Source organism: Amblyomma americanum, chromosome 11 (genome assembly GCF_052857255.1).
Source record: "Amblyomma americanum isolate KBUSLIRL-KWMA chromosome 11, ASM5285725v1, whole genome shotgun sequence".
NCBI classification, from domain to species: domain Eukaryota; kingdom Metazoa; phylum Arthropoda; class Arachnida; order Ixodida; family Ixodidae; genus Amblyomma; species Amblyomma americanum.
This window is the reverse complement of record NC_135507.1, coordinates 42,758,003-42,780,720: the sequence shown is the minus strand read 5'-3', so window position 1 is coordinate 42,780,720 and position 22,718 is coordinate 42,758,003. Positions and strand designations below refer to the sequence as shown.

At 45.8% G+C, this 22,718-nt stretch overlaps 1 protein-coding gene and 1 long non-coding RNA gene across 2 annotated transcripts; one reads left to right on the top strand and one right to left on the bottom strand.

Annotated features, from left to right (window-relative positions):
* Positions 1–532: 532 nt before the first annotated feature.
* Positions 533–16,823, bottom strand: LOC144109575 (cystathionine gamma-lyase-like). The gene is made up of 11 exons (XM_077642395.1): positions 16,638–16,823; positions 10,037–10,118; positions 7,538–7,633; positions 7,303–7,412; positions 6,592–6,723; positions 6,156–6,213; positions 4,565–4,642; positions 3,920–4,072; positions 2,909–3,083; positions 784–922; positions 533–675 (listed from the first exon to the last, which is right to left on the bottom strand). The coding sequence occupies exons 1-11, from the start codon at positions 16,821–16,823 to the stop codon at positions 664–666; spliced, it is 1,221 nt and encodes a 406-aa protein (XP_077498521.1). The 3' UTR covers positions 533–663.
* Positions 16,824–19,330: 2,507 nt separating this feature from the next.
* Positions 19,331–22,410, top strand: LOC144111310 (uncharacterized). Its single transcript, XR_013310023.1, has 3 exons — positions 19,331–19,475; positions 20,724–20,763; positions 22,094–22,410. It is a non-coding gene; the product is annotated as an uncharacterized LOC144111310 (long non-coding RNA).
* The last annotated feature ends 308 nt before the right edge of the window (positions 22,411–22,718 follow it).

The following is a 22,718-nucleotide window of genomic DNA, read 5'->3' as shown; positions in this document are numbered from 1 at the left end:
ATGATCCATATAATGCTATTGCTTTAAAGCGGTCCCGCACTGTAGGTTGCCCTCTTTCAGATCAAGCCGTTTAGCTGGAGGCAAAAGATAATGAAACTGCACGCCGAGTGTGGCACCACTTGACAGCAGTAACGTCAAGTTCTTGAACAGGCTTTTTTAACAACACCGCAAAGGGTTTAGTGAGGCAAGTTGTTCTTCATAAATTCTAGCCGTATGTTGTGCAGCCTGTCTTCATAACAGTTCTCTCAGAGCATGGTTGATTTTGAGTGGATAGTGTGAAGATTACTTTGAATAGGATAGATTCAATTAGGGCATTTTGGTGTTTTGTCTGTTCCCCGAATGATGTCTTGCCATTTCTGTTTTTTCACAGGAGAGTGTGTTTGCTGCACTTGTAGTTGTGCCGTGAGGTATTGTTAATTGATTCACGCTTTTGATTTGTGAACAGGCCCAGCCAGTTGAAAAGGTATTTACATTGGTGTAGAGAAGGCTTTCCTTGGCCATGTGAGTGAGAAAGAACAAAGATATTTACGGCTTTCTTAGTTGGTGTAAAAGCATGAGAGGTGCCTTTATTTTGTGTAAAGTTGGCGCGAACTTTCTATTAAGCACTTGTTGAACAAGAAAACCTAAATTGCACCAGCATAGCTTCCATAACCCGACATCCAGCTAAGCATGTATCTGAAAAGAACAAATAGAACCTTTGAATAAAGCATGAAAATATAAATGCGACTATCAGGACATTTGGAAAACTTCAGGACAACGTTGCTTGGAAGGAACATGACTTACAGCTTTCTTAAGAGCTTGATCAATGTCATTGATAAGGTCGTCAGCGTTTTCGATGCCAACCGAGAGCCTGATCATGTTGTCAGTGATGCCCAGGCGTTTTCTCTGGTCTTCAGGTACCGTCGCATGGGTCATGACCACACTGAAAAAGGAAGTACAATTTAATTTTGATTACAGAAATTGAATCCATCACGCTGTTTGTGAAGCTGTGCAAATAATATCTTAATCAGGTTCCTGGCATATGTCTAAAAACATATACATTTTCAAAACTGAGGTTGAATTCAGCAGTGGTAAAACTAAATGTTTGGTGGTTCGGAATAATATAGGGGATAATTGATGCATGTGCTAATGAGCTTCATAGTTTTTCTTGAACAGACCTTAGAGTCATCAATGCCGACATGAAGCTTGTCGACCGATGTTAAGCCTGCAAAAAGTAAATTCCTATTACCCAATTGTCGCATTTACAATCTCATGAAGTCCTACTCTGTTGTGCTTTCATCGGTTTTCTTGAAACCTCGGCCTGTGACGTCAGTGCAGACAGGACCATGACAGTATATACTTGATCGTAATGCTATTTTATCAAGTAGTATTTGCAGCTTTCATCCCTGAAAAAGTAGAGACTTGAATGCTGCTTAAGCATCTCAAACTGCCGACAGTCACATCACTTTAGTGGTATCTAATGTTACTGTCTCAGTGCAGATTGTTAGATTTTAAATTTAGGTAGTTTCTTTGTAAGGGTTAGCTATTGCCGTCACTAATCGTCCTGGAGGCCTCTGCACACATTCCCGCCGTATTTAAACATATTTATAATATGTTGGGAAGTACGGTGAGACGGGTGCTAATTGATGTACTGTCGTGTGTATAAACAACACTTAGTACAGTTTTGATGTCAGTATCATGTGCAATACATCGGGAATGGCAGGGCTCAATGAATTGCTTAAAACAGTACGCAACAACAATACGGCGGCCTCTTGAGTCTGACAATGGTAACTGAGATGCTGGCACTAGTGTCGGATTGCCATGTCACTGGAGCCAAAAAATCGGTATTCAAACATAATCTTCCTAACAGCCGGAATGGCCTGACGAAACAGAAAAGGAAAAAAATAACAGCCCTTCAAGCTGTTGGAAAGATTGTCAGTGAACCAGCTAGCTCAGTTTCAGTCTCTGCTTATTCAAAGAAAGTGTTGCCTCAGTGAACACTTCAGATTCCGCATGCTTTTGATCAGAGTGAGGAGGAGACCATTAACGAACAATTATCCCTTTCACGGTTGCTTTAGGTACTCTTCAGCTTTTCGCATGAGACTCCTCATGCTTCTTTGCAAATTTGAAAAACTTACAAATATATTGAAACTAAAGTGGAATGCATTACTATTTATTTCTTGATGCTCAGAGGATACAAACCATTTTAAGTGCCATTTTTGCAAGCTAGATAAGAGCGGCAAAAGTCTTTATCTCATGTATTATAGCGCACCCTGTGAAATAATATTTAAGGCTACGCACGAAATGGAGCTAAGAGTGTAGCCCATCATGACCGAAATGTGATCGCGGGGAAGCAGCTTCACACCCTTGTGAGCGTACTGTCCGTGATTTTTTTTGTGTTGCATTAAGCCAGGAACTATGTTTTTCACTGCGCTATATACTTCCCGTGGATAGTTTGGTGGATAGATGGACAGCCAGGGTACTGCCTAATGTCATATCAAAGCTCCTGCTTCCAGAAGGTAGATACTGTCCTACTAAATGCCGTGTAGTGTGCTAGCTGTAACCATTTCCGCTACCATCATGCGCCGAGGTCATGCTGCACTGAAATACGAAGTTAATCTCTCTTGGTGCTGGCTACGTCTCACATTACGCTGCAACGTCCATCCCAAAGGCTCGTCTCCCTTGGCAGCCCAATTAAATGCATCCTTACTATGGCTACAACTTTTTATCGTATCCTGCAGCAAAATGAAGAATCCTAGCCTTGTTAAAAAGCAAAATGTTGTAACACGAAAAAAACAAAACCAAATTGAACATTTTCATTTGGATATTGCATCAGAGATGCCGTGCGCACTTGGAACTGTTGACACCGTCGCATCGAAGTCTGAAAAACACGTTTAGGGAGCAGAACTTTGCCAGCGAAAAAGCTTACGGCAGTTCTACAAGGCTGTGTATAGAACCCAGACTTTCGCCAAGGGTGATGAGCTTGAGATTCTTGAGGAAGATCGTGGACTCTTTCAGGCCTCCCTTGATCAGGAAGGTCAGCATGCCGCTGAAGCCGGAGCACTGACGCTTGGCTACCTCATGCTGTGGATGGCTGGGAAGACCTGCAAGTTTGAGTGTCACTCGCATGTTACAAAGAAATGGAGACATTAGAAAACTATAATACACCTGTGTGCTCAATCATGTGATGTGTCACTAACATTGCTTGCTCACTCATTTAAAGCTACTGTAAGTGCATGTTGGCTGCAATATTTTTTCTCCTGGCTGAAATGTCTGCTTCTTAACACAGTTGTCAGAAAGCCTTTTGTCCTCTTGATTCTATATATAAAACTTCTGGTTGTCATAAACTCAAATTCTTAAATTTAGTATCTGGTAGAGCACTACAGAAGTAGTTACTTGACTGTAGTCTTACATGGTGCAGTTATATTCAGAACTCTAATTTGAAGCGTAAAAAAATGGTTGCAGTTCAGCTAAGCTAAGCGCGGTTTATCGAAATCGTCCCGACGACGTAGACGGCTCCGGCCGACTCGCTCCGTCCATAGCAAGAACTGCAATGCGAATGGCGCGAGAGTGGCGCCATCTCCTTTCTACAGCAAACAGCGAGTCACGTGGTTAGTAACGTCGCCACAGCTGCCAAGGCGGCGGTTGGCACAGCGGTCGGCACAGTGGTGGCGCACGGTTACAGCTGCAGTGAGTGACGTGTTATGTCACATGGCTGCCACACCTCCGCCGCTCCTCCACTTGAAAGTCAAACTGTGGCGCCGGTGACCTTGGATTGACTAGGCCAGTAAAACTTTCGCTTTAAAACTGTCTTGCTGTCAGCTTCCTAAGACAGACTGGCCCAAGCACTGGCATTGCTGTACTGAAAAACCCTTGCATCATGTTGGTATTGATGCTGATATTTGGTCATCAGATATTAACATTCACTGTGCTCTCTCACTTGGATGGATAACTTTCTCGACGAGGGGGTGGGCATCGAGAAACTTGGCCACTTTGAGGCCATTCTCCATGTGCCGCTCCATGCGAATATGCAGGGTCTTCAGCCCACGGTTCACGAGGTAGCAGTCAAAAGGCGAAGGTACGGCACCGGCAGCTGCATTCCAGTAGCAAACAAACTGCGTCACAACTGACCTTTGTTCCTTGATTACTGTTCGTTTCTATGCCTCTAGTGTATTTGCAAAGAGAATGGCAACAGCTTTGGCAAAGCTGTCTTTAAACATAAATTTTGTTTGTTGTTGATTCAGTGCATGCATAATAGAGACCAAAGGTCACTAACTATCATGCTGCCATCTTTAACATTTTAATTGCCTTCATATTTTTCTTTCCTCAAATAAAATAACCCAAATGCTGTCCATAATAACGGTGCAACAGTGCTCTGCAAAACGAACTATTTCATCATGCTGCATGCAACCAGTTCGCCTCAACTGCACCTAACATGTCTTTTGTTTCTCGTACTAATTGCCATGAACTAAAGCAGAATAAAACTTTCGGTTGCATATGTTCAACGTAATGCAGAGCTCAGTGAGGTACGAAGAGAAACTGCAACTGCACCAATGATGGAAAATCTTTATGTTAATTACCTTACCATTTTGAAGGAACCGCAAGCGATCAGTAATTTCCTTGTCGTTCGTGCAGATGGCTCCCATGATCACGTCCGAGTGTCCTGCAATTTCGAAATAAGGAATGATACAGCATTTTATAAAACATAAAAATGAATGAAGAGATCAGTGTCGTGAAGTCGACCTAACTTATCCTAAAAGCAGGAACCTCGGGTAAATAGTTGAATTAGAAATGTTCACAGGCATTCTGACGTTTTTCTTTTTCATGTTCATAGTACGCTATATATGGAGCAGTGCCAATTGAATGAAGTGGAAATGGTCGTAATAGGTTTGAAAATGTACAAAAACAATCTATCACGCACACTCATGAAACGGCCTCGCATATATTGAAGACGTTGACATGGTGCAACTCCGACACGGAGATAAGATTTTTTCCCCCATTTTATCCGACTGTAGCGGAATATGCGTTATGTGTACCCTGTTTATGCGACAATGAGTATGTTAAGACACATTAGAGTGGTCCTCGTAGACCATATCTAGAGATAAAGCACTGAAAGTCTTGGATGGCATGACAACCAGCAGAAATACTCACTATAAAACATGCTGGTAAAGCACTATATCGGCCGACATTCCGTCACCATAAGTTATCCGATATAAAATTCGTGCGGTAATGCACACCGCTTTGGCAACGGTACAATACTGCGCTTAGCAACGCGCATCTGCCGGTGCGAAGTGGCTCTCGCCTGGCCTGCTTGTCCGCTCGACTTACTTCCAAAAGCTTTGTGGAAACCAATCGTATTTTCGCTTCATTTGAGGGTCATTTGGCCGTCAGCAATTTGGCAATAATAGGCATTTTATGATAAGCAGCAGCTATCTCGAAAGCACCGTCTGCTGCGGCTTTGCTGGGAAGCACATCAGGCCTAGCGACACAAGGCGAGAGACACACTAGACACGTACCTTTAGCATACCGTCTTACCGTAAGTATCGGGAGCCCAAGCGTAGTCAATGAGCATGCGCAAATTGCCTTGATGGCGCCAGGTATCCGGCAGCTGTGCGCGCGCCCAAAGCATCGGGACCAATCAGGGCGTGCTCACCGGCAATGGGCGGGCTCCCGGTACTCGGGTAACAGTAACACGGTACATGCGGTATGCTAAATGTGTCTACTACCATCCGCTGCTGCCAGCAAGCGTACCGGTAGTTTGGGCGCATTGCATCCTTGCTTTTATGCTATAATTAAGCTAACATTCTAATGACATTTTTATCTTTCCTGGTATTAACTCCTAGCAGATAAGGTGAGTTAAGCAGTGCTGAGACATTCCTGCAGTGTGGCGTAGCCTCCGTGTGATAGTGGTTCTAGGCGGAGTGTCAACGGAACAACGCGTCGTCGGTATGTTCATACCGCGTGTTACAGGCACCTGTTGCCATCTTGCAGCTCCCCGTGGAGCATGCAACGCGAGAAAAAATATACACACGTGAAATACAATTACCGTTCTCCGACTTTTTTCTTTTATTTATCGGCTACCAAGTTGAGGGAAGTGGCCCTTACACGAGTGTATACGGTATTCGGAAACGAGAACTGATTTCTTCGAGGCATATTCATCAGAAATGACATCTCACCATTCGCATACTTTGTTAGGGAGTGAACAGAGACGTCAGCTCCAAGCTGGAGAGGTTTCTGGGAACAAAAGAGAAGCAAGAATTGAAGTTCATTTTTTTTTTGCTTTTGGGATGAAGACAGATAGAGCATCTTAATGCCAATTTTACAGAAGATTTCTGTCGGGCTGGAATACGCACAATGCGCTGAGTACTCCCGGCAACCATGCATGGTGCATCGCCCCACACGTACGTAGTTCTACATCTTGTATTTGTACATTATGTATATTGCTGCCCTACTCCTATTCTTTCTCACTATCCTCCCCCCTTTCTTCCTCTCTCCCTATCCTTTTATTCCCGCTAGCCGTAACTCAGGTGCTTCAGGTTTCGATGGCAGACGTGCAACGTGTTTTCCTTCCATTGTTATTTTTATTAATAAATAGCGACTGACAATTTTTACCTGGAAATAGCAAGACATGAAGGTGTTGTCGACGGCGACAATGGCCTTGCATTTCCTCCGGACAACCTCGCAGACCCCTTTGATGTCAACCACTTTCATGGTTGGGTTGCTCGGCGTTTCCAGCCATACGAGCTAAACAGCAGATATATAAAAAAGGAGGGGATGATAGAGAGTGAATGGGAAGAAAACAAGAGTGCAGGTTGGTTAACTAGACTCGTTCACTATTTTACATATGAAAAAAGGGGTATAAAATGCAGTGAAAGTGGTCAGTGAAGTAAAATTTTGGCTCTTCCTGTCCGTGCGTCGTGCCCTTGCAGTCATTGGACAGATTGAGCGTAAAAAATAAAATAGTGGGGTTTTAACGCAGTTCAACCGAGTAGGATGCCAGAAAGCAGTTGAAGCAACCCCATCTAAAAGGCAACCGCATGCAAGATCTTATCGTCAATCCCTATCGGCAGCCGCGCGCGGGGAGGGAGAGTGGCAGTCCCACGCGCAGCTGCGCAAGGCCTCCGCCGCGTGAAGCAGATGCCATGCGAACACCCCACACGCCCACATGTTGCAGTCGTCCGTTGTCATGGAGATAACTCTACACCAAAGCCATGGACGTAACTGAAGGAGGAATTGGGGCTACCGGCTGTAATTCGTGGCCGCTGGGAGGTATGCGAAGTTTCACCCCCTACCATATCAGTATGCATACACCACCATACTTACTTTTGTGTTCGGCTTGAGTGCAGCGTCGAGTTTGCCGAGGTCTGTTGCGTCGACAAATGTCACTTCAAAGCCCCGAGGAATGAGGCAGTTTCTGAACAGCCTGTTTGTGCCTGAAAAGAAAAAGGCGAAGGATCTGTACAGTGGTGCCGAGAAACCAAGGCACAGTTTATGTTTTCCCCACGAGATGTCGCAAAGCGCGCAATACTAAAGCGCGCGCGCCGTTATGTCCGATTACCTCCGTAAAGGTCGTCGAAGCTGACCACGTGGTCGCCGACATTCAAGAGATGCGTCAAGTTGTGCGTCGCTGCCAGGCCTGACGCGTACGTAAGAGCTGCGAAAAGAAGGGGGTTGGGGTGAGAAGAAGACACATAGAAGTGGGAGGCTATGACACGTACGCTATGTCCCCTTTTCTTAATGTCTCGGCATAGTTGTAATACCTGTCTTGAAGCGAAAAGCTTCGCTACGCTAGGTAAAGCAGTCCGGGTAGGCAGCGCAACGACCTTGAACAGCTTCAGTCCAATTAAGGATAGCCGTGTATGACCATGTGTGGTACAGTTATGGCGTCGAACCCTTGACCCATATGACCTTTAGTTCACCTTTGACATTGGGAGACCTTTGGGTTGACCTCTGATCTTAAGAACATCCGATGGGGCGATCTGAAGCCACGTGATGGCATCCGACAGGGCTGTCTTAAGATCATGTGATACCAGGTCATGGCCACGTGGTCATGTGGGTATGTATAGAACGGCTGTCGCGAGCGTGTAGTGGAGCTGCCATGGACGAGCCTCAGACGCTCAGCAAGTGTGCTTGCTTTTCGCTGAATTCCAGGGTTAGCCAAGTTAAGCCACTGCCAATTTTTATATCTTTGACCACAGTAAGCTGGTGTGCAAATGCTGTCGCTAGGAAAAAAAGGACAGGCCTGAAGGCATGGAGAGACTTCGTAATTTTGGCAACTGACTATATTGATTCTGGGGGAAGGCAGGGATAGAACGTATAGAAGGTTCGCAAGGTATTGCACAGCGAATGAAACATACGGAGTAATACAGTGCGTTCCCGGATCGATCGTGGCGCCAGCGAAACTGCGAAAACGGGCTTTGACTGCGCACCTCATGAGCAGAGGCTGCCTATACTCTACACAAGAATACGCATTTATGAGAGTTAAAAGGGAGTAGACTGTCCTCTAGCGCACACCCTTTCAGGGTACAGGGCGTGCAGTTAGTGATGGGAGGGGGCTTTTGAACGCGGCACCGGATATCTTGAGTTAAACGCTCTTTCGCCTTAGGTGCCCTAGCGCCATAATGATAATAATATTAATTGGTTTTTGGGGAAAGGAAATGGCGCAGTATCTGTCTCATATATCGTTGGGCACCTGAACCGCGCACAAAGGGAAGGGATAAAGGAGGGAGGGAAAGAAGAAAGGAAGAAAGAGGTGCCGTAGTGGAGGGCTCCGGAATAATTTTGACCGCCTGGGTATCTTTAACGTGCACTGACATCGCACAGCACACGGGCGCCTTAGCGTTTCGCCTCCATAAAAACGCAGCCGCCGCGGTCGGGTTCGAACCCTGGAACTCCGGATCAGTAGCTGAGCGCCCTAACAAAACGCTATCATCATCATCATCATCATCATCATCATATCTTGAGTTAGCAAATAGAGGAGGCTGAAATCTCGGTTCAAATTTTCTAAGCTGCTAGAACTTCGCATGTTTTGAAGAAGGAATTTGCTTCCGGTGCCAACCGTGTTTCGTATTTTATGTGCTGCTCCATAAAGAGAGGGCGCTAGAGGACAGTCTACTCCCTTTTTTACTCCTCTTGTGTTTACAGTGTATTGGTACCGTACTGTATAGACGGATCAGATGCCGGATTCACAAGAGCTGTCCGTAAGGCTTTCTACTTAAAAGCGAGCAGCGATTGGCGTTCCTCTCGGCTGTCTTACGCTAATTAACGTGACTCGTCGGTGCTTGGAAAAGCAATGGAACACACCTTATCTGTCGTTTCGACACCCATCGTTAGTCAACCGCTAACAGTTCTTTCAAGTGTAGACCTACGAACTGATATTAATGAATCTTGGTAAAACGTGCTCACACACACAGTAAAATGGACTCATCACGGCGTGGCAGAAGGCGCGTCGGAACGGAGCCGCTTCTGAGAATTCATTTCACGCACGTTAGCGCTGCATGCGATCATGCTGCGTACTGTACCTCTGCACTTTTGTAGCAATTGAAGTTTGGAACCATACGCTGCCGCCTTGCGGAAAAGAAGTTATTTGGAGTACAGCAACAGCAATCGTCTCCGCACGCTATTCGGTCGTTTCAGCAACGGTGGCGGCGCCGCGCGGCATCTTTCGGAAGCAGCGAGTCGGTGATCGTTCCTCGCAGTGCGGGCGACCGCAATGGTTTGAGCATGAAAATATATGTGTCAAAAATGAGAATATTTCGCTATTCCGCTACATGCGAATCAACGAACGTTCAAGAATGCAAACATGTTGTGGTCATACCAATGAACATTTATTTCGAGCCATCAGTAGAGCCAAGCACAAGAATATGATGGCTGCTAATCTAGGCGCTAAATCTTACACGAAAGATGCCAAAACGTCAAGAAGATGCTTTGCTTCTATAGAGAGGCACGCTATGGCATCGGCGCCATCACCACCTCGACCGCCATGTTGTGCTGCCGCCACGCCACCTATTGCAGCTGGAACGACTGAATGCTGGGATTGTAGCCGGTTTGCACGTACCGTACTTGGCATGCTCCAGTGCGGCCAGACAGTCTTCGAGGCATCTTCGGGTCGGGTTGCCAGATCTAGAGTAGCGAAATTGCTGCGAAAAGAAATGGGTACATGTAAGGCTGAGTGAGGGTGCTACAAGTATGCCCTCACACTACTCACTGTACACGACACTTCATTACAGCTAAACTATGTCCGGCGTGTGCGGCTGACTTCCAGCAGTCTCTCGACATGGCTAACACTGAGCATTTTGCAACGTGCTTGGAAAATTTCTGGAAGTTTATGCATTCCGTTCTAGGCGCAGGATTGGACTCGCTGCTTGTGATCATCCATATTGCTGACGTGTGTGTATCCGGAGGTTCAAAATTAAAAAAATAGCACTCTCTTGAGCAACCTCTCACAGCAAATAATTAATTGAACAGCCACGGTGGGCAGTGTGCTCACAATCCAGTACCGGGGGGCCTCATGAATATCACTTGCTACTGAGAGGCTTCACACAGACACCGCTGAAATCTGCCGGGTGTGCGGCTAGATGTGCTTTCGCACCGAAAGGCGTCATACTGTGAAAAGTGAAAATCGTCTGAGTAGAATACAAGACGTTGGGGCCAAAACCGGCCCCATCGGTTAGTTCCGCAAATAACCGACAAGGGTGATCAGCGCTGTTTGAGTCGCTTGAATAACTGTCGCAGCCCTAGAGGTACGTGTTATTTGTCACACAGGGGAGCTCGAAGCACGCTGTTTCTGTTCCTGCTGGCGTCAGCCTCGCTGCTTGAGCCAATGCTCCGCTTTCCATTCTTGGAGAGGCAATGAACTCTTCACACGCCCGGAAAGCAAAACAAAAATACACTGGTCGCATCCCTGCCACTTCTTGCTTCTTACTTTTGCTTTTTTCTCTTCTGTTCGAAGGTTGAGCTTACGACACCCCGGGTTGCTCGAACGTAGAAGGGCGACAGGTCGGGAATGCACGACAAAATATACTCTGAGGCCACAGCTTCAAGATAGTCACCGCCCTGAGCTCGGCAATTCCAACTTTCACTGCGCACTCCATGCTCCGCCCCTTGAACGCTCTGGCATAATATGGCACGGCGTGAGCTTGTGTGGGTGTGGTGTTGCGTGCTGTACTGTGGTGTGGCTTGATGTAGTGCGACGTGATATGGTGCGGAGTGGTATTGCATGGTTTCACGTATGGTATGGTATGGCATATGGTTTGGTGAGTTATGCTCTGGCATGGTATGGTGTGCTGTTGTGTGGTGTGGAATGGTGTGGCACAACATGATATGGCTTGGTTTTATGGCATGTTATGGCATGGTGTGGTATGATATGTAATTGAATAGTATTATTTGGTGTAATGTGTTTCTGGGTGGCAGGGTATATATGGTTCGGTATGATCCGATACGGTGTGGTTTTACGGCATTATATAACATGGTGTGGCGTAGTATGAAGTAATATATGGTATGGTATGGTATTTTATGGTATGATATGGTCTGTGGCGTTTTAATGTCCCGAGGCCTCACATGGGCCGGAGGGGGGGGGGGGCGACGTAGTGGAAACCACCGGATTAATTTCGACCCCTGAGATCCTTTAAGGCGCACTGATATCGCACAGAAAACTGGCATTTTCTGCATTATTCCTTCGTTGATATGCAGTCCTTACGGCCAGGATTCTACAAGTTCTGATTCGCAGCGTAGAAAAACAAAGCTCACTCAGTCTGCCGCGTCATACAACGTTTACGCATAGCATGACCTGTGGTGGTATAGCATACTAGTAGTATAGTAAGTGGCTGCAAGAAAAGAATGTTATTTTATATTACTTTTAAACGAAAACAAAATAAACACGAAAGCGCACTGGCATGTAAATTGGCACCAACCCGAAAACTATCGCTGTCACGTGCGGACAGGAAAGGACAAACAAGCATAAAAGCGGTGAAAGAAACAGGAAATATTAGACGCCTGTAGCAACCCACTGTGCACGTCTAAGTGATGGTACTGTCTCCGTGTAAGCCATTTACTTGGGCTGTACTGTGCTCACAAAGTGCAAGTTTCAATATGGCATGACATGTAAAATTTACAAATTGTCCAATTTCATCTGTCAGTCACATTAGTTGCATACGGTTTTCACATAGCTAAATGCACACAAATAAACAAGGACGCGAAGGGAACACAACAAGCGCAGATTTTGTTTATAATTTGGAATTTTCTTTGCACTTTCTTTACAATTATCCTTCGTTGCCCGCAGAAACAATTCGGGTTAGGGCAGTCCAGCTGAGAGCGCAATACGGATGCATTCGCAAAATTAAAACACGTGCAATTTCTCAAAATTTTATCAATTTCTGTATACACTTATGGGTTTAATAGTAAAGCTACACCACTGCAAGTAGCATCACAAAAGAATACCACCATCACTTTTTAGAGCAGACATATGAGGTCAGATAAAATCTAGAGCGAGGTTTGCATTTACAAGCATGTAAAAAAATTGCTTACGGAAAGTGAGCAAACATCTACATGCGTCCCGGACATGATCTGCCTGTTTAGTATTCTTGCGCGTATGCGAACGCAGCGGTGGCCTAGTCGTTTGAGCATCCGCCTCGCATGCGGGAGCTGCGGTGTTCGGTCCCCAGTGGCACCGGGTACCCACCGGCGATACAATGGGTACAAGCTTTCCCCTGGCCCGGTGCTCGGCTTAAGCAGGGTGAAATGCTTGGGAAATGGGTCTTTGAACCCCACTTTGAGCAAGCGAAAATACCTTGTGCCATGGCACTCTTCGGCCATATATGCCCTTGCGCCATAAAAATTCACTATAACATCATCTTACGCATATGAAAAAAAATTGAACTTGGGCTGCGTTCCAATACTCCCAAGTAGACGGCTACATAGACGTCTAGCCGGACAGCCGCCATCTTGGGACGCGTTCCATTTCTCGGCGAAGCAGTATCATAAGACTGCTTCGCCGAAGTCCACATCGATGCAGGCTAACTTGCTGTCTAAAGATGGCGGAGCTGATGTACGCGGATGAGCGAGTCGTGCTCTTGCGGGCGTCGGACTGTACACGGAGTATAGGAAAGAAAAAATGTGAGTCATTCCATTGTGTTATTTGGTACGCACACTAGTGGCAAATTAATCTTCGTGGACGTGCAATTCCTAGCAGTGAATCACGCAGGAGAAAATCGTGCAGTTGAGAGCTTTGCTACAGCAGCGGACGCTGTAGGTCTGTTTACGTGATCCGGCATCTGACGATGCCGGATCTTAATTAGCACCTTGATTTTAGAGAATACTCGTCGCTGTCGTTGGTTTCCTCGACGGGCGTTAAGACGGCTGGCGTCACGGTTAACAAATGTGTTCTTCTGTTGCTGTATTAGTTGCACAAACTCTTTAGCGTGCATTCTTTTTTATCTTTACACTCTCAGAACAAATACACCGGCATGTTGCGAATTGATTTTAGTCTTTGCAGGATTAAAGATCGCTGCTGTATTTAGGTCTCTCGCTGTCTCCGAGTGCCTCGTACGGCAGACAGCAGGTTTAATAATAATAATAATAATAATAATAATAATAATAATAATAATAATAATAATAATAATAATAATAATAATAATAATAATAATAATAATATTAATTGGTTTTTGGGGGAAAGGAAATGGCGCAGTATCTGTCTCGTATATCTTTGGACACCTGAACCGCGCCGTAAGGGAAGGGATAAAGGAGGGAGTGAAAGAAGAAAGGAAGAATAGGTGCCGTAGTGGAGGGCTCCGGCATAATTTCGACCACCTGGGGATCTTTAACGTGCACTGACATCGCACAGCACACGGGCGCCTTAGCGTTTTTCCTCCATAAAAACGCAGCCGCCGCAGTCGGGTTCGAACCCGGGAACTCCGGATCAGTAGTCGAGCGCCCTAACCACTGAGCCACCGCGGCGGGGCGCAGGTTTAATGTCACGTATGTGTTTTCCTGTTGCAGTGTATATTAGCCGTATCGCATTTTGCGCATATTGATTACAGTCTTTCGTATTCTTTCTTATGTTTACAGGACCGTCTGGACGAGCACGTTCGAGGAGCATGTACAGTTTAGCATCAATAATAAAAGAATAATCGCATATCACTTTAGCGTCGTCTTCGGAGAGCGGTCCCGTCTGCTGCAAGTAGACTGACCGATAGGCACATCCACCAGTCCGGTTTACGCGCAAAGTCATTGCAGAAGAAATGTGTAAACTTGTTGAAAACACGTTTTTAATTATTGTTATTGCTCAGTTTGTGAAAAATAGTAGTACAACTGTTCATAAGCTTTAGTTACATTATTACGCCGCGAGGCGGCGTGAGCAGTAGACAAGAGCAGTAGACGGAAACAAAGGAGGTTGGAGGACAATCTATTTTCATTGACACAGTGTATAGAAATTGCGGAAAAGGAACATAGGCCCTTATTGCTAGCATTTCTGGATATTAGGGGAGCCTATGACAACGTTACTCAGGAGCATTTGTGGGACATATTGGGCACATTGGATGTGGAAAATGGAGTAATTAATCTTTTAAAAGATATATATAGAGGTAACAGAGTGCTCATAAAATGGGAAAAAAATGTATCAGGGCCTGTGGAGATACAGCGGGGGCTTAGACAAGGATGTCCTCTGTCCCCTTTGTTGTTCATGTTGTACCTGCAAGGTTTGGAAGCCAAGCTAGAGGGGAGTGGACTAGGCTTCAACCTATCTTTTTTCAAGCAAGGGGAATTGATTAAACAGACATTACCGGGACTAATATACGCGGACGATATAGTGATAATGGCTGACAACAAGGAAGACCTGCAGAAGTTGTTAGACATATGCAGTACAGAGGGAGATAGATTAGGCTTCAAGTATAGTAAGGAAAAATCTGCAGTCATGATATTTAATGAAGAGGGCGGCGAGCATAGAATACAGGAGTTCGTGCTAAAAGTAGTGAATGAGTACAAGTATCTTGGCGTGTGGATAAATAACAGTGCTGAGTATCTGACAGAGCATGAAAAATATGTAATGAATAAAGCTAGTAGGAATGCAGCTGTCATGAAAAATAGGGCACTGTGGAATTACAATAGGTATGAGGTGGTAAGAGGGATCTGGAAAGGGGTGATGGTCCCTAGCCTGACCTTCGGGAATGCGGTCCTGTGTATGAGGCCAGATGTTCAAGCAAGGCTGGAAATTAGGCAACGGGGAGTAGGGAGGTTAGCTTTGGGAGCACATGGCAATACACCAAATCAGGGGGTACAGGGGGATATGGGATGGGCGTCTTTCGAGAGCAGAGAGGCTAGCAGTAAGATAGCATTTGAGGATCGATTGAGAAGGATGGATGAAAAGCGGTGGGCTAGGAAAGTTTTCAGATACCTGTATATAAAGAATGTTGACACGAAATGGAGAAAGCGAACTAGAAAATTGACAAGCAAATATCTGGACAGCAGTAAGGGGGCAAATCAGCAATTATCGGTTAAGAAAAAGGTTAAAGGAACAGAGAGAGCGTTGTGGAAAACAGGGATGCTGACGAAATCGGCACTGGAAACATACCGGACCTTTAAACAGGAAATTGTCAAGGAAAATATCTATGATAATTGTAGGGGAAGTTCTTTGCTGTTTGAGGCCAGGACTGGAGTTTTGCGGACTAAGACGTATAGAGTCAGGTACCAGGAGATAGACACTTTGTGCATTGCGTGCGGAGAGGAGGAGGAAACGGCTGAACACTTGATACTTTTTTGTAAAGGGCTTCACCCTACAGTGGAAGGCAGCGGGGCTGACTTACCCAAGGCATTGGGGTTTAGGGATAGTGAGGGGAAAGTGGATTTTAAGAGGTTAGAAGTAACCAAGCGAAGGTTATCTGATTGGTGGCTAAAAGCAAGACAGGAGTAAAATTTCACAAGACATGGCTAGGTGGCTTGAGCCACCGCCCGATGTAAAGGGTTCAGCCGTATCCATCCATCCATCCATCCATCCATCCATCCATCCATCTAATGCATGGACATGTAGACTGCTTCCTAGACGTCACACTAGACGTCTTCCTAGACGTCGAGTATTGGAACGCAGCTTTGGCTGCGTTTTTATGGAGGCAAAACGCTGAGGCGCCCGTGTGCTGTGCGATGTCAGTACACGTTAAAGATCCCCAGGTGGTCGAAATTATTCCGGAGGCCTCCACTACGGCATCTCTCTCTTCCTTTCTTCTTTCACTCGATCCCTCCTTGATCACTTCCATTAAGGCGCGGTTCAGGTGTCCAATGATATATGAGACAGATATTGTGCCATTTCCTTTCCCCAAAACCCAATTATTATTATTATTATTATTATTAACTCACGAAGGGCCCGTGTGCTGTGCGATGTCAGTGGACGTTAAATATCCCCGGGTGGTCGAAATTATTGCGGAACCCTCCACTACGGCACCGCTTTCTTCCTTTCTCCTTTCACTCCCTCCTTTATCCCTTCCCTTACGGCGCGGTCCAGGCGTCCAACGATATATGAGACAGATACTGCGCCATTTCCTTTCCCCCAATAATAATAATAATAATAATAATAATAATAATAATAATAATAATAATAATAATAATAATAATAATAATAATAATAATAATAATAATAATAATAATAATAATAATAATTTTTATTAACTCACGAAAGGCTCAGCCGGGGCGCGCTGCTTGAAGGTGGTGGCCAACGAGATGGGTGGCACCAAGGCTCGAGAGGTCCACTGGTCCGGCTCCTGGCCGGCGTGAACGGCGTTAGTGTCGAAGTGCAGCTCACCGTAGTCGAGCCGGTGATCCTCCAAGTCGCCCTTGCTACCCGTCTCATTGCTACCCATCTCGTGAAGTGTTTACGGGGCGCGCGATCCGGCCTCACTGTATGATCACTACCGCCTGTCAGCCTCCACGGCGAACAACTGCTCACTGCTTCTCGCAACACCGACTGTGGCGCTGAGATTCACCAGAGTTCGATGCACTCGGGTGCGGAAAGATCCGAAAATAGGGGGAAAAAAGTAAGTAGCAACGGAGGAGAAATGGTGGAGGAGGCAAGGGAGCTTGAGTAATATGGGAAGCGGGAGCTCTTCTGGGAGGGAGCCAAGCACGTAACCGTTCCTGCCCTTTTCACTGTACTCCGGATGCTCAATCATTGCTTGCGTCCTCCCCTTGAAAAAATGGTCTATAGATAGTCTAAAGACTTCTTAGAGCCTCTGTTGCCTCCGTATAGATATTTGTTTTTGTCTATTCATAGTCTATAGACTGTCTATAGACAAAAGTCTACTAAAAGTGTATGGCCATAAATCTTTTGTCTATAGACTGTCTGTAGGATTTGTATTGCCTACAAACTGTTCTCTAGGGTTTGTCCATAGAGAGTGTATAGACTTGGATCTATCCTGGAAGCCGCAGACAGTTTTCGTATTTCCTTACGCTTATGTTACTTCGTTATGTTGTTAGCACCTTTGTTTCAGGATTAAAAATAGAACTATACGGTCTTTTACCTCTCGGAAAGAGAAGTCAAATTTCGTTTAAAAATGATGGTGCAGGACTTTGCTTAAAAAAAAGAAACAGATACGGAAGCAAACTCTTATATTTCGTCCGCTTCCATTTGTGATGAAAAGAAAGTGCGTGATGTTTTTTAGGGTAAATTTGCTGATTTCTTCATACATTCTGACCGCCAATTTACGAAGCATTGTATAGAAGAGTGCTTACAAAGGGGGTCAAAAAGTGCAATGCGAAGAGAGTGTACGTCGTATTAAGATGTTAAGCGGTAAAATCATGAACATGTATATGAAAATGTGAGGCGAGTTTATGGCCAAAGTAAATGAGTAAGAAACTTATCCAACTGACTGACATATAATTACTTTGGAAGTCCAGCTGTTTAAACTCACAGCGTCGCTGCTACTGTCTGAACAAAAGCTGCTAGTACTTACGATTATGTCATGATCCTGACACGGAGCGAAATACCCTTCCTTCTGGACCCGAAGGGTTCTGTGCCTCGCTGATTCAAAAATCGTTAGTGTGGACAAGCGTACGTCATCTCAATACTTTCGTTGTGGAAAATGAAGAACGTGGTTGGATTGACAACTGGCCAATCCCACACTGTGGGTATGTGCCACTAAATGTGTGCTGTGCCATAGTATATGAGGATAATAACAACGTGTGCCACTCCAACAGAGGATAACAACAATGGCCAGAACGTAACCAGAATTCGTACGTCTTCTATTGCTCTACGCGTGTGCCTTGGGCATTAGACTACGATAACATAATGGAAGTGACAAAAAAAAAACAGCATGATTTCTATTTCGTTTCAAAGAAGTGGCTGCGCGATATGCATACCGCCCGTTGCAAATGAAAGCATGAGGCACATATGACATGTGTACCTGCATTGCATGTCGCATTCGTTATTGTTTTATTTACCTTAAAATGGTTCCCTTGAGACAGAAAGTGTCATCAAACTAATAACGGTCTCCATTCGAATATCGAATGAGAACATAATAATAATAATAATAATTGTTTTTTTGGGGGAAAGGAAATGGCGCAGTATCTGTCTCATATATCTTTGGACACCTCAACCGCGCCGTTAGGGAAGGGATAAAGGAGGGAGTGAAAGAAGAAAGGAAGAAGGAGGTGCCGTAGTGGAGGGCTCCGGAATAATTTCGACCACCTGGGGATCTTTAACGTGCACTGACATCGCACAGCACACGGGCGCCTTAGCGTTTTTCCTCCATAAAAACGCAGCAATGAGAACATAGCAAATGGCCACTTGTGAGCAATGATGAACGACTGCTAAATTATTTGTTGAGCTCTAATTTGTGCTTATGATTCACAAGGAACGAGAGCACCGAACTTCACGAACCTTTACTGTGCGATAGCTGCACTACTGAGAGGTCTTTGTTGCCAGCTCACAGGTGTCCGAATCCGAAATCGATGCCAAAATCAATGTATGTTTGAGACGGAAAGTAAAAATGGCCGTGTTTACATGCACTAAGACCCACAATAGGAATTTTAGAGTGAAACGGTCATTATTTTTAAAATATCGCGACCAGCAACGGTAGCCATGGAGCGATCATACCATCCCAGCACGAAGCGAGCGCTCAGCGCGACGACACTGTGTCTGCCACGTAAACGAACTGTGGTCGCTACAAGAGGACCATGTGAACTAGGCCTCGCTGAGTGACTGTTGAACGAAGACATGACCTCCAGTTTGAGCTCATAACTTAGAAGAGGAGCTAAGAAACGGAATGCTTATTATATTATTATATTAACGCATTATAATCACCGCCGTCGTCTGTGGATTCGGTAGGAACCACCTTCGGCATCGGAATATTCTGCGAAGCTCGTTGCTAGGTTATGTTGTTTCGCTTTTACCTCTTCTCAGTGTGGTAACCAGGACGGGTGGTTTGTCTAAGGCAACAACAACTGACCTCAGGGTCAGCCATTATGCATGTGCTAAACCATGTGATTGAAGACGACGACGCCTTGGGCCGTGGCGCGTAAGTCTCCACATCGCTATCTGAGTGCTGCATCGTAAGCTATAGCTTCGATCGAGAACTAGATATATAGTACCAGTCCTCGGATAACTGAAGCAATACAGCGCTCTTGTTAGTGTAAAGACCAAAAGAAAACGTCTCGGAAAGGTGGTACGAGTAGCTGTATGGCGCAACCTAGAGACGAAGAGGGACGAATATAGTGTCCTTCGGTTTTAGTGAGGCTTCCTACAGCAAGTTCGTTGTTTCAACACACACGGATGTAGACTAGAATATTCTTGAATGTTACTGGAGCAGCCTAAAAAGCCCGCTTGTGAGCGGGCGCCTCGAGACCAATCGGCGCTTGCAAGCGCCATCTCGCAAACATGCAGCAAATCACACAAAACGGAAGAATACTTGAAAGGGCGCTTGGAGGCGCCAGCTCGCAAGCAAGCATTTGGCGGGCCGGGTGCTTAGCGTCGCACGAATCTTTTATTCTAAGAAAACCCTCAGCGACGGCATGACATTATAATGGGTGGTACAGAAATTTTCTACAATATATCCGCAGTAATCGGCCTTAGCGCCCCTCACTTTTCATAGCCTTCTTCTGGGACATGTCTTCACGAAGGAAGCATAAAATGCATATTTGTTTGAAAATTACGAAAAGCTAGTTGTTGTCTGAGCTCTCAACACTCGACGTGTTTGTTTCAGGCGAAAGTCTGGAAAGGTCATGGTAAATATTTCCCACAAGTGCCAAGTGCCAAAAAAAAACAAAAACAAGGCAGAGACGGATCGACTAGCACGACGCCAATGCCTTTGTGCCTTACATAACCTGTCCCATTCATTTCCCCGCTCCTTTCGTGTTTCCTAAGAACCAGAGGGCAGCAAGGTTTTGATTGTATGTTCGATATCTTTGACTGCCTTTCCACGAGGCTCGTTAACTATTAGCTTTAGCACGAAAATGTTTCCATAGTAGAGTCTTCACACCTGTAGTTTATGGCATTGTATTTAATACTTGATACTTTCACTTGAACCTTAAGAAAGAGCTGACGACTCGTCAGCTGACGACTCGTCAGCTGTTTCTTAAGGTTCAAGTGAAACAGTCGTCAGTGACGACAGTTGAGTAATTAATAGGGTCCACGGGCGCTAAAATTGTCTCTACTGGTTAAAGCGGAAGCTGGACATTCAAGTGATAATGAATAATCAGCTTTAATACATATCCTTCCATACCTAATGTACCATTTGTTAGGGGTTCTCATAAGTAAATCTTCACAGGTGGCAGTCGCAGCAGTCATGGGCCTGTACCTCGCTAGCTGTAAGTATCAGTTTCCGTCGGCTCGTCTCTTGAGAAGCATTCCCTGCCTACGCTTGCGGTTGGGAACGATATTATGAGTGCCGCTAACACTGGCGAGTTCTATATTTCACTTCCATCGAAATATGGCCGCCGCACCGGCATCGCACCCGGGTACTCCGGATCAGTAGCAGAGTGGCTTGCCCACTGAGCCACCGCGGAGGGTGGACGACCAGAGAGTGAAAAAAAACAAACAAACAAACAAGAGGTGCAGTAGTGGAGGGATTCGGAATAATTTAGACCACTTGGAGACCCTGAGCACACGTGTGAGTTTTGCGCTCCCCCTTCACCGAATCGAAATGCGGCCGCGCGATGGCAGGGGAGTCGGAGGAGCGAGCGAGCCAACGTTGTTTAGCGGCGAGGGGGCGGGGCTGTAGGACGAATATGCGACTTCTCGCGTCCAGTGTGCAGCATTAACTTTTTGCAGTGTTCCCTTTGTGCCAGGAAGGAGCATTGCGTTGGTGCCCGCTGTAGTAAATGAAAAGTCTCGAAAATGTCAATAAGGCATGTCCTCACCCAAGAGCTCGAAGAAGGTCGTCAAGCACTCAGAAAATAAGCCAACGCATGTCTTTCTGGCACGCCCGTTGAATTTTAATCGTGCACGGTAAATCACAGATACAAGTAATTCAGAGGGACAAGTAAGTTATTCGTTTCCTTAGATAACCATCTTCGATGATTTCTCGATGCATAATTTCTACAACAGGTGCACACTTATCCTTGCGTAGCTGAACTTTTTGAAGCGAAAAGCTTCACGCTCGGTAAAGCAGTCGTAGCGTAGACCGAATTATGACCTTGAACAGCCTTCAGTCCAACGCGTCAGCCATATATGACCATTTGTGGTACAGTTATGGTGTCGTACCCTTGACCCCTGACCTTTAGTTGACCTTTGACCCCCTGACCTTTAGTTAACCTGTGACCTCTCTCTTGAGTGGACCTTTGACATTGGGTGACCTTTGGGTTGACCTTTGACCTTAACAACATCCGATGGGGTGATGTGAAGCCACGCGACGACATCCGATGGGGGTGTCGTAAGACCATGTGATACCACGTCATAGTCACGTGGTCGTGTGGGTATATAGAGACCGGCTGTCGCGAGCGTGTATACCGGAGCTGCCATGGACGAGCATCAGTCGCTTAGCAAGCGTGCTTGCTTTTCGCTGAATTCCAGGGTTAGCCAACTTAAGCCACTGCCATTTTTTTTTCTTCAGGTCTACCAGTACACCCCCTTGCCATTCTTCCGTAAGCTTTTCCCTGTAGCTGCGTGCGCGCGTATATGTGCCGTTCTCATTTGCAGTTATGGCAGCCGTCGTCATCGTCTGTACCCCCAAAGCACACTACGCTGGTTTCGGGAGAAGCGGAGTGATGAGGAAGACGCTGGCCTCCTGGGTCCAGTCCCGCTACAAACGCGGCAGCGTCCCCAGGGACTCACCTTTCGCGGTCCTCACGAAATGGGGCAGGATGGGGATGCCTTGGATCACCAGGCTCGTTATCGGCCTCGCCGCCTTGCAGCTCGGATTCATGTGGTAATTGGGCATTGACAACGTGCAGCAACGCGACGACTCCTCTGCTGCTGGTGTCTCGCCTCTCCTTTACAAACCCCCACCCCCCAAAAAATTTGCATCTTAACCAGCAATACAGAAAAGGCAACATTTTTTCAATCACTCGTTCCAGTGTGAAGCACAAGGACAGCACAAGGACTGACGTGCTTTTCTCCAGCTGCAGAATTTTGTAGCAGTCGAGCGTTCTTTTTATTAAAGGAGGCCATAAACTCACACAGTCTCCGGGCTGATGTTTGTTTCCATCAGGATCTCAGAACATTTGCTCCTTTTTGTTACTAAAGTAAATGGCGCAGTAGCATCTCGATGGACGCCTCAACCAAACCGTAAGGGAAGTGATAAAGGAGGGAGTGAAAGAAAGGG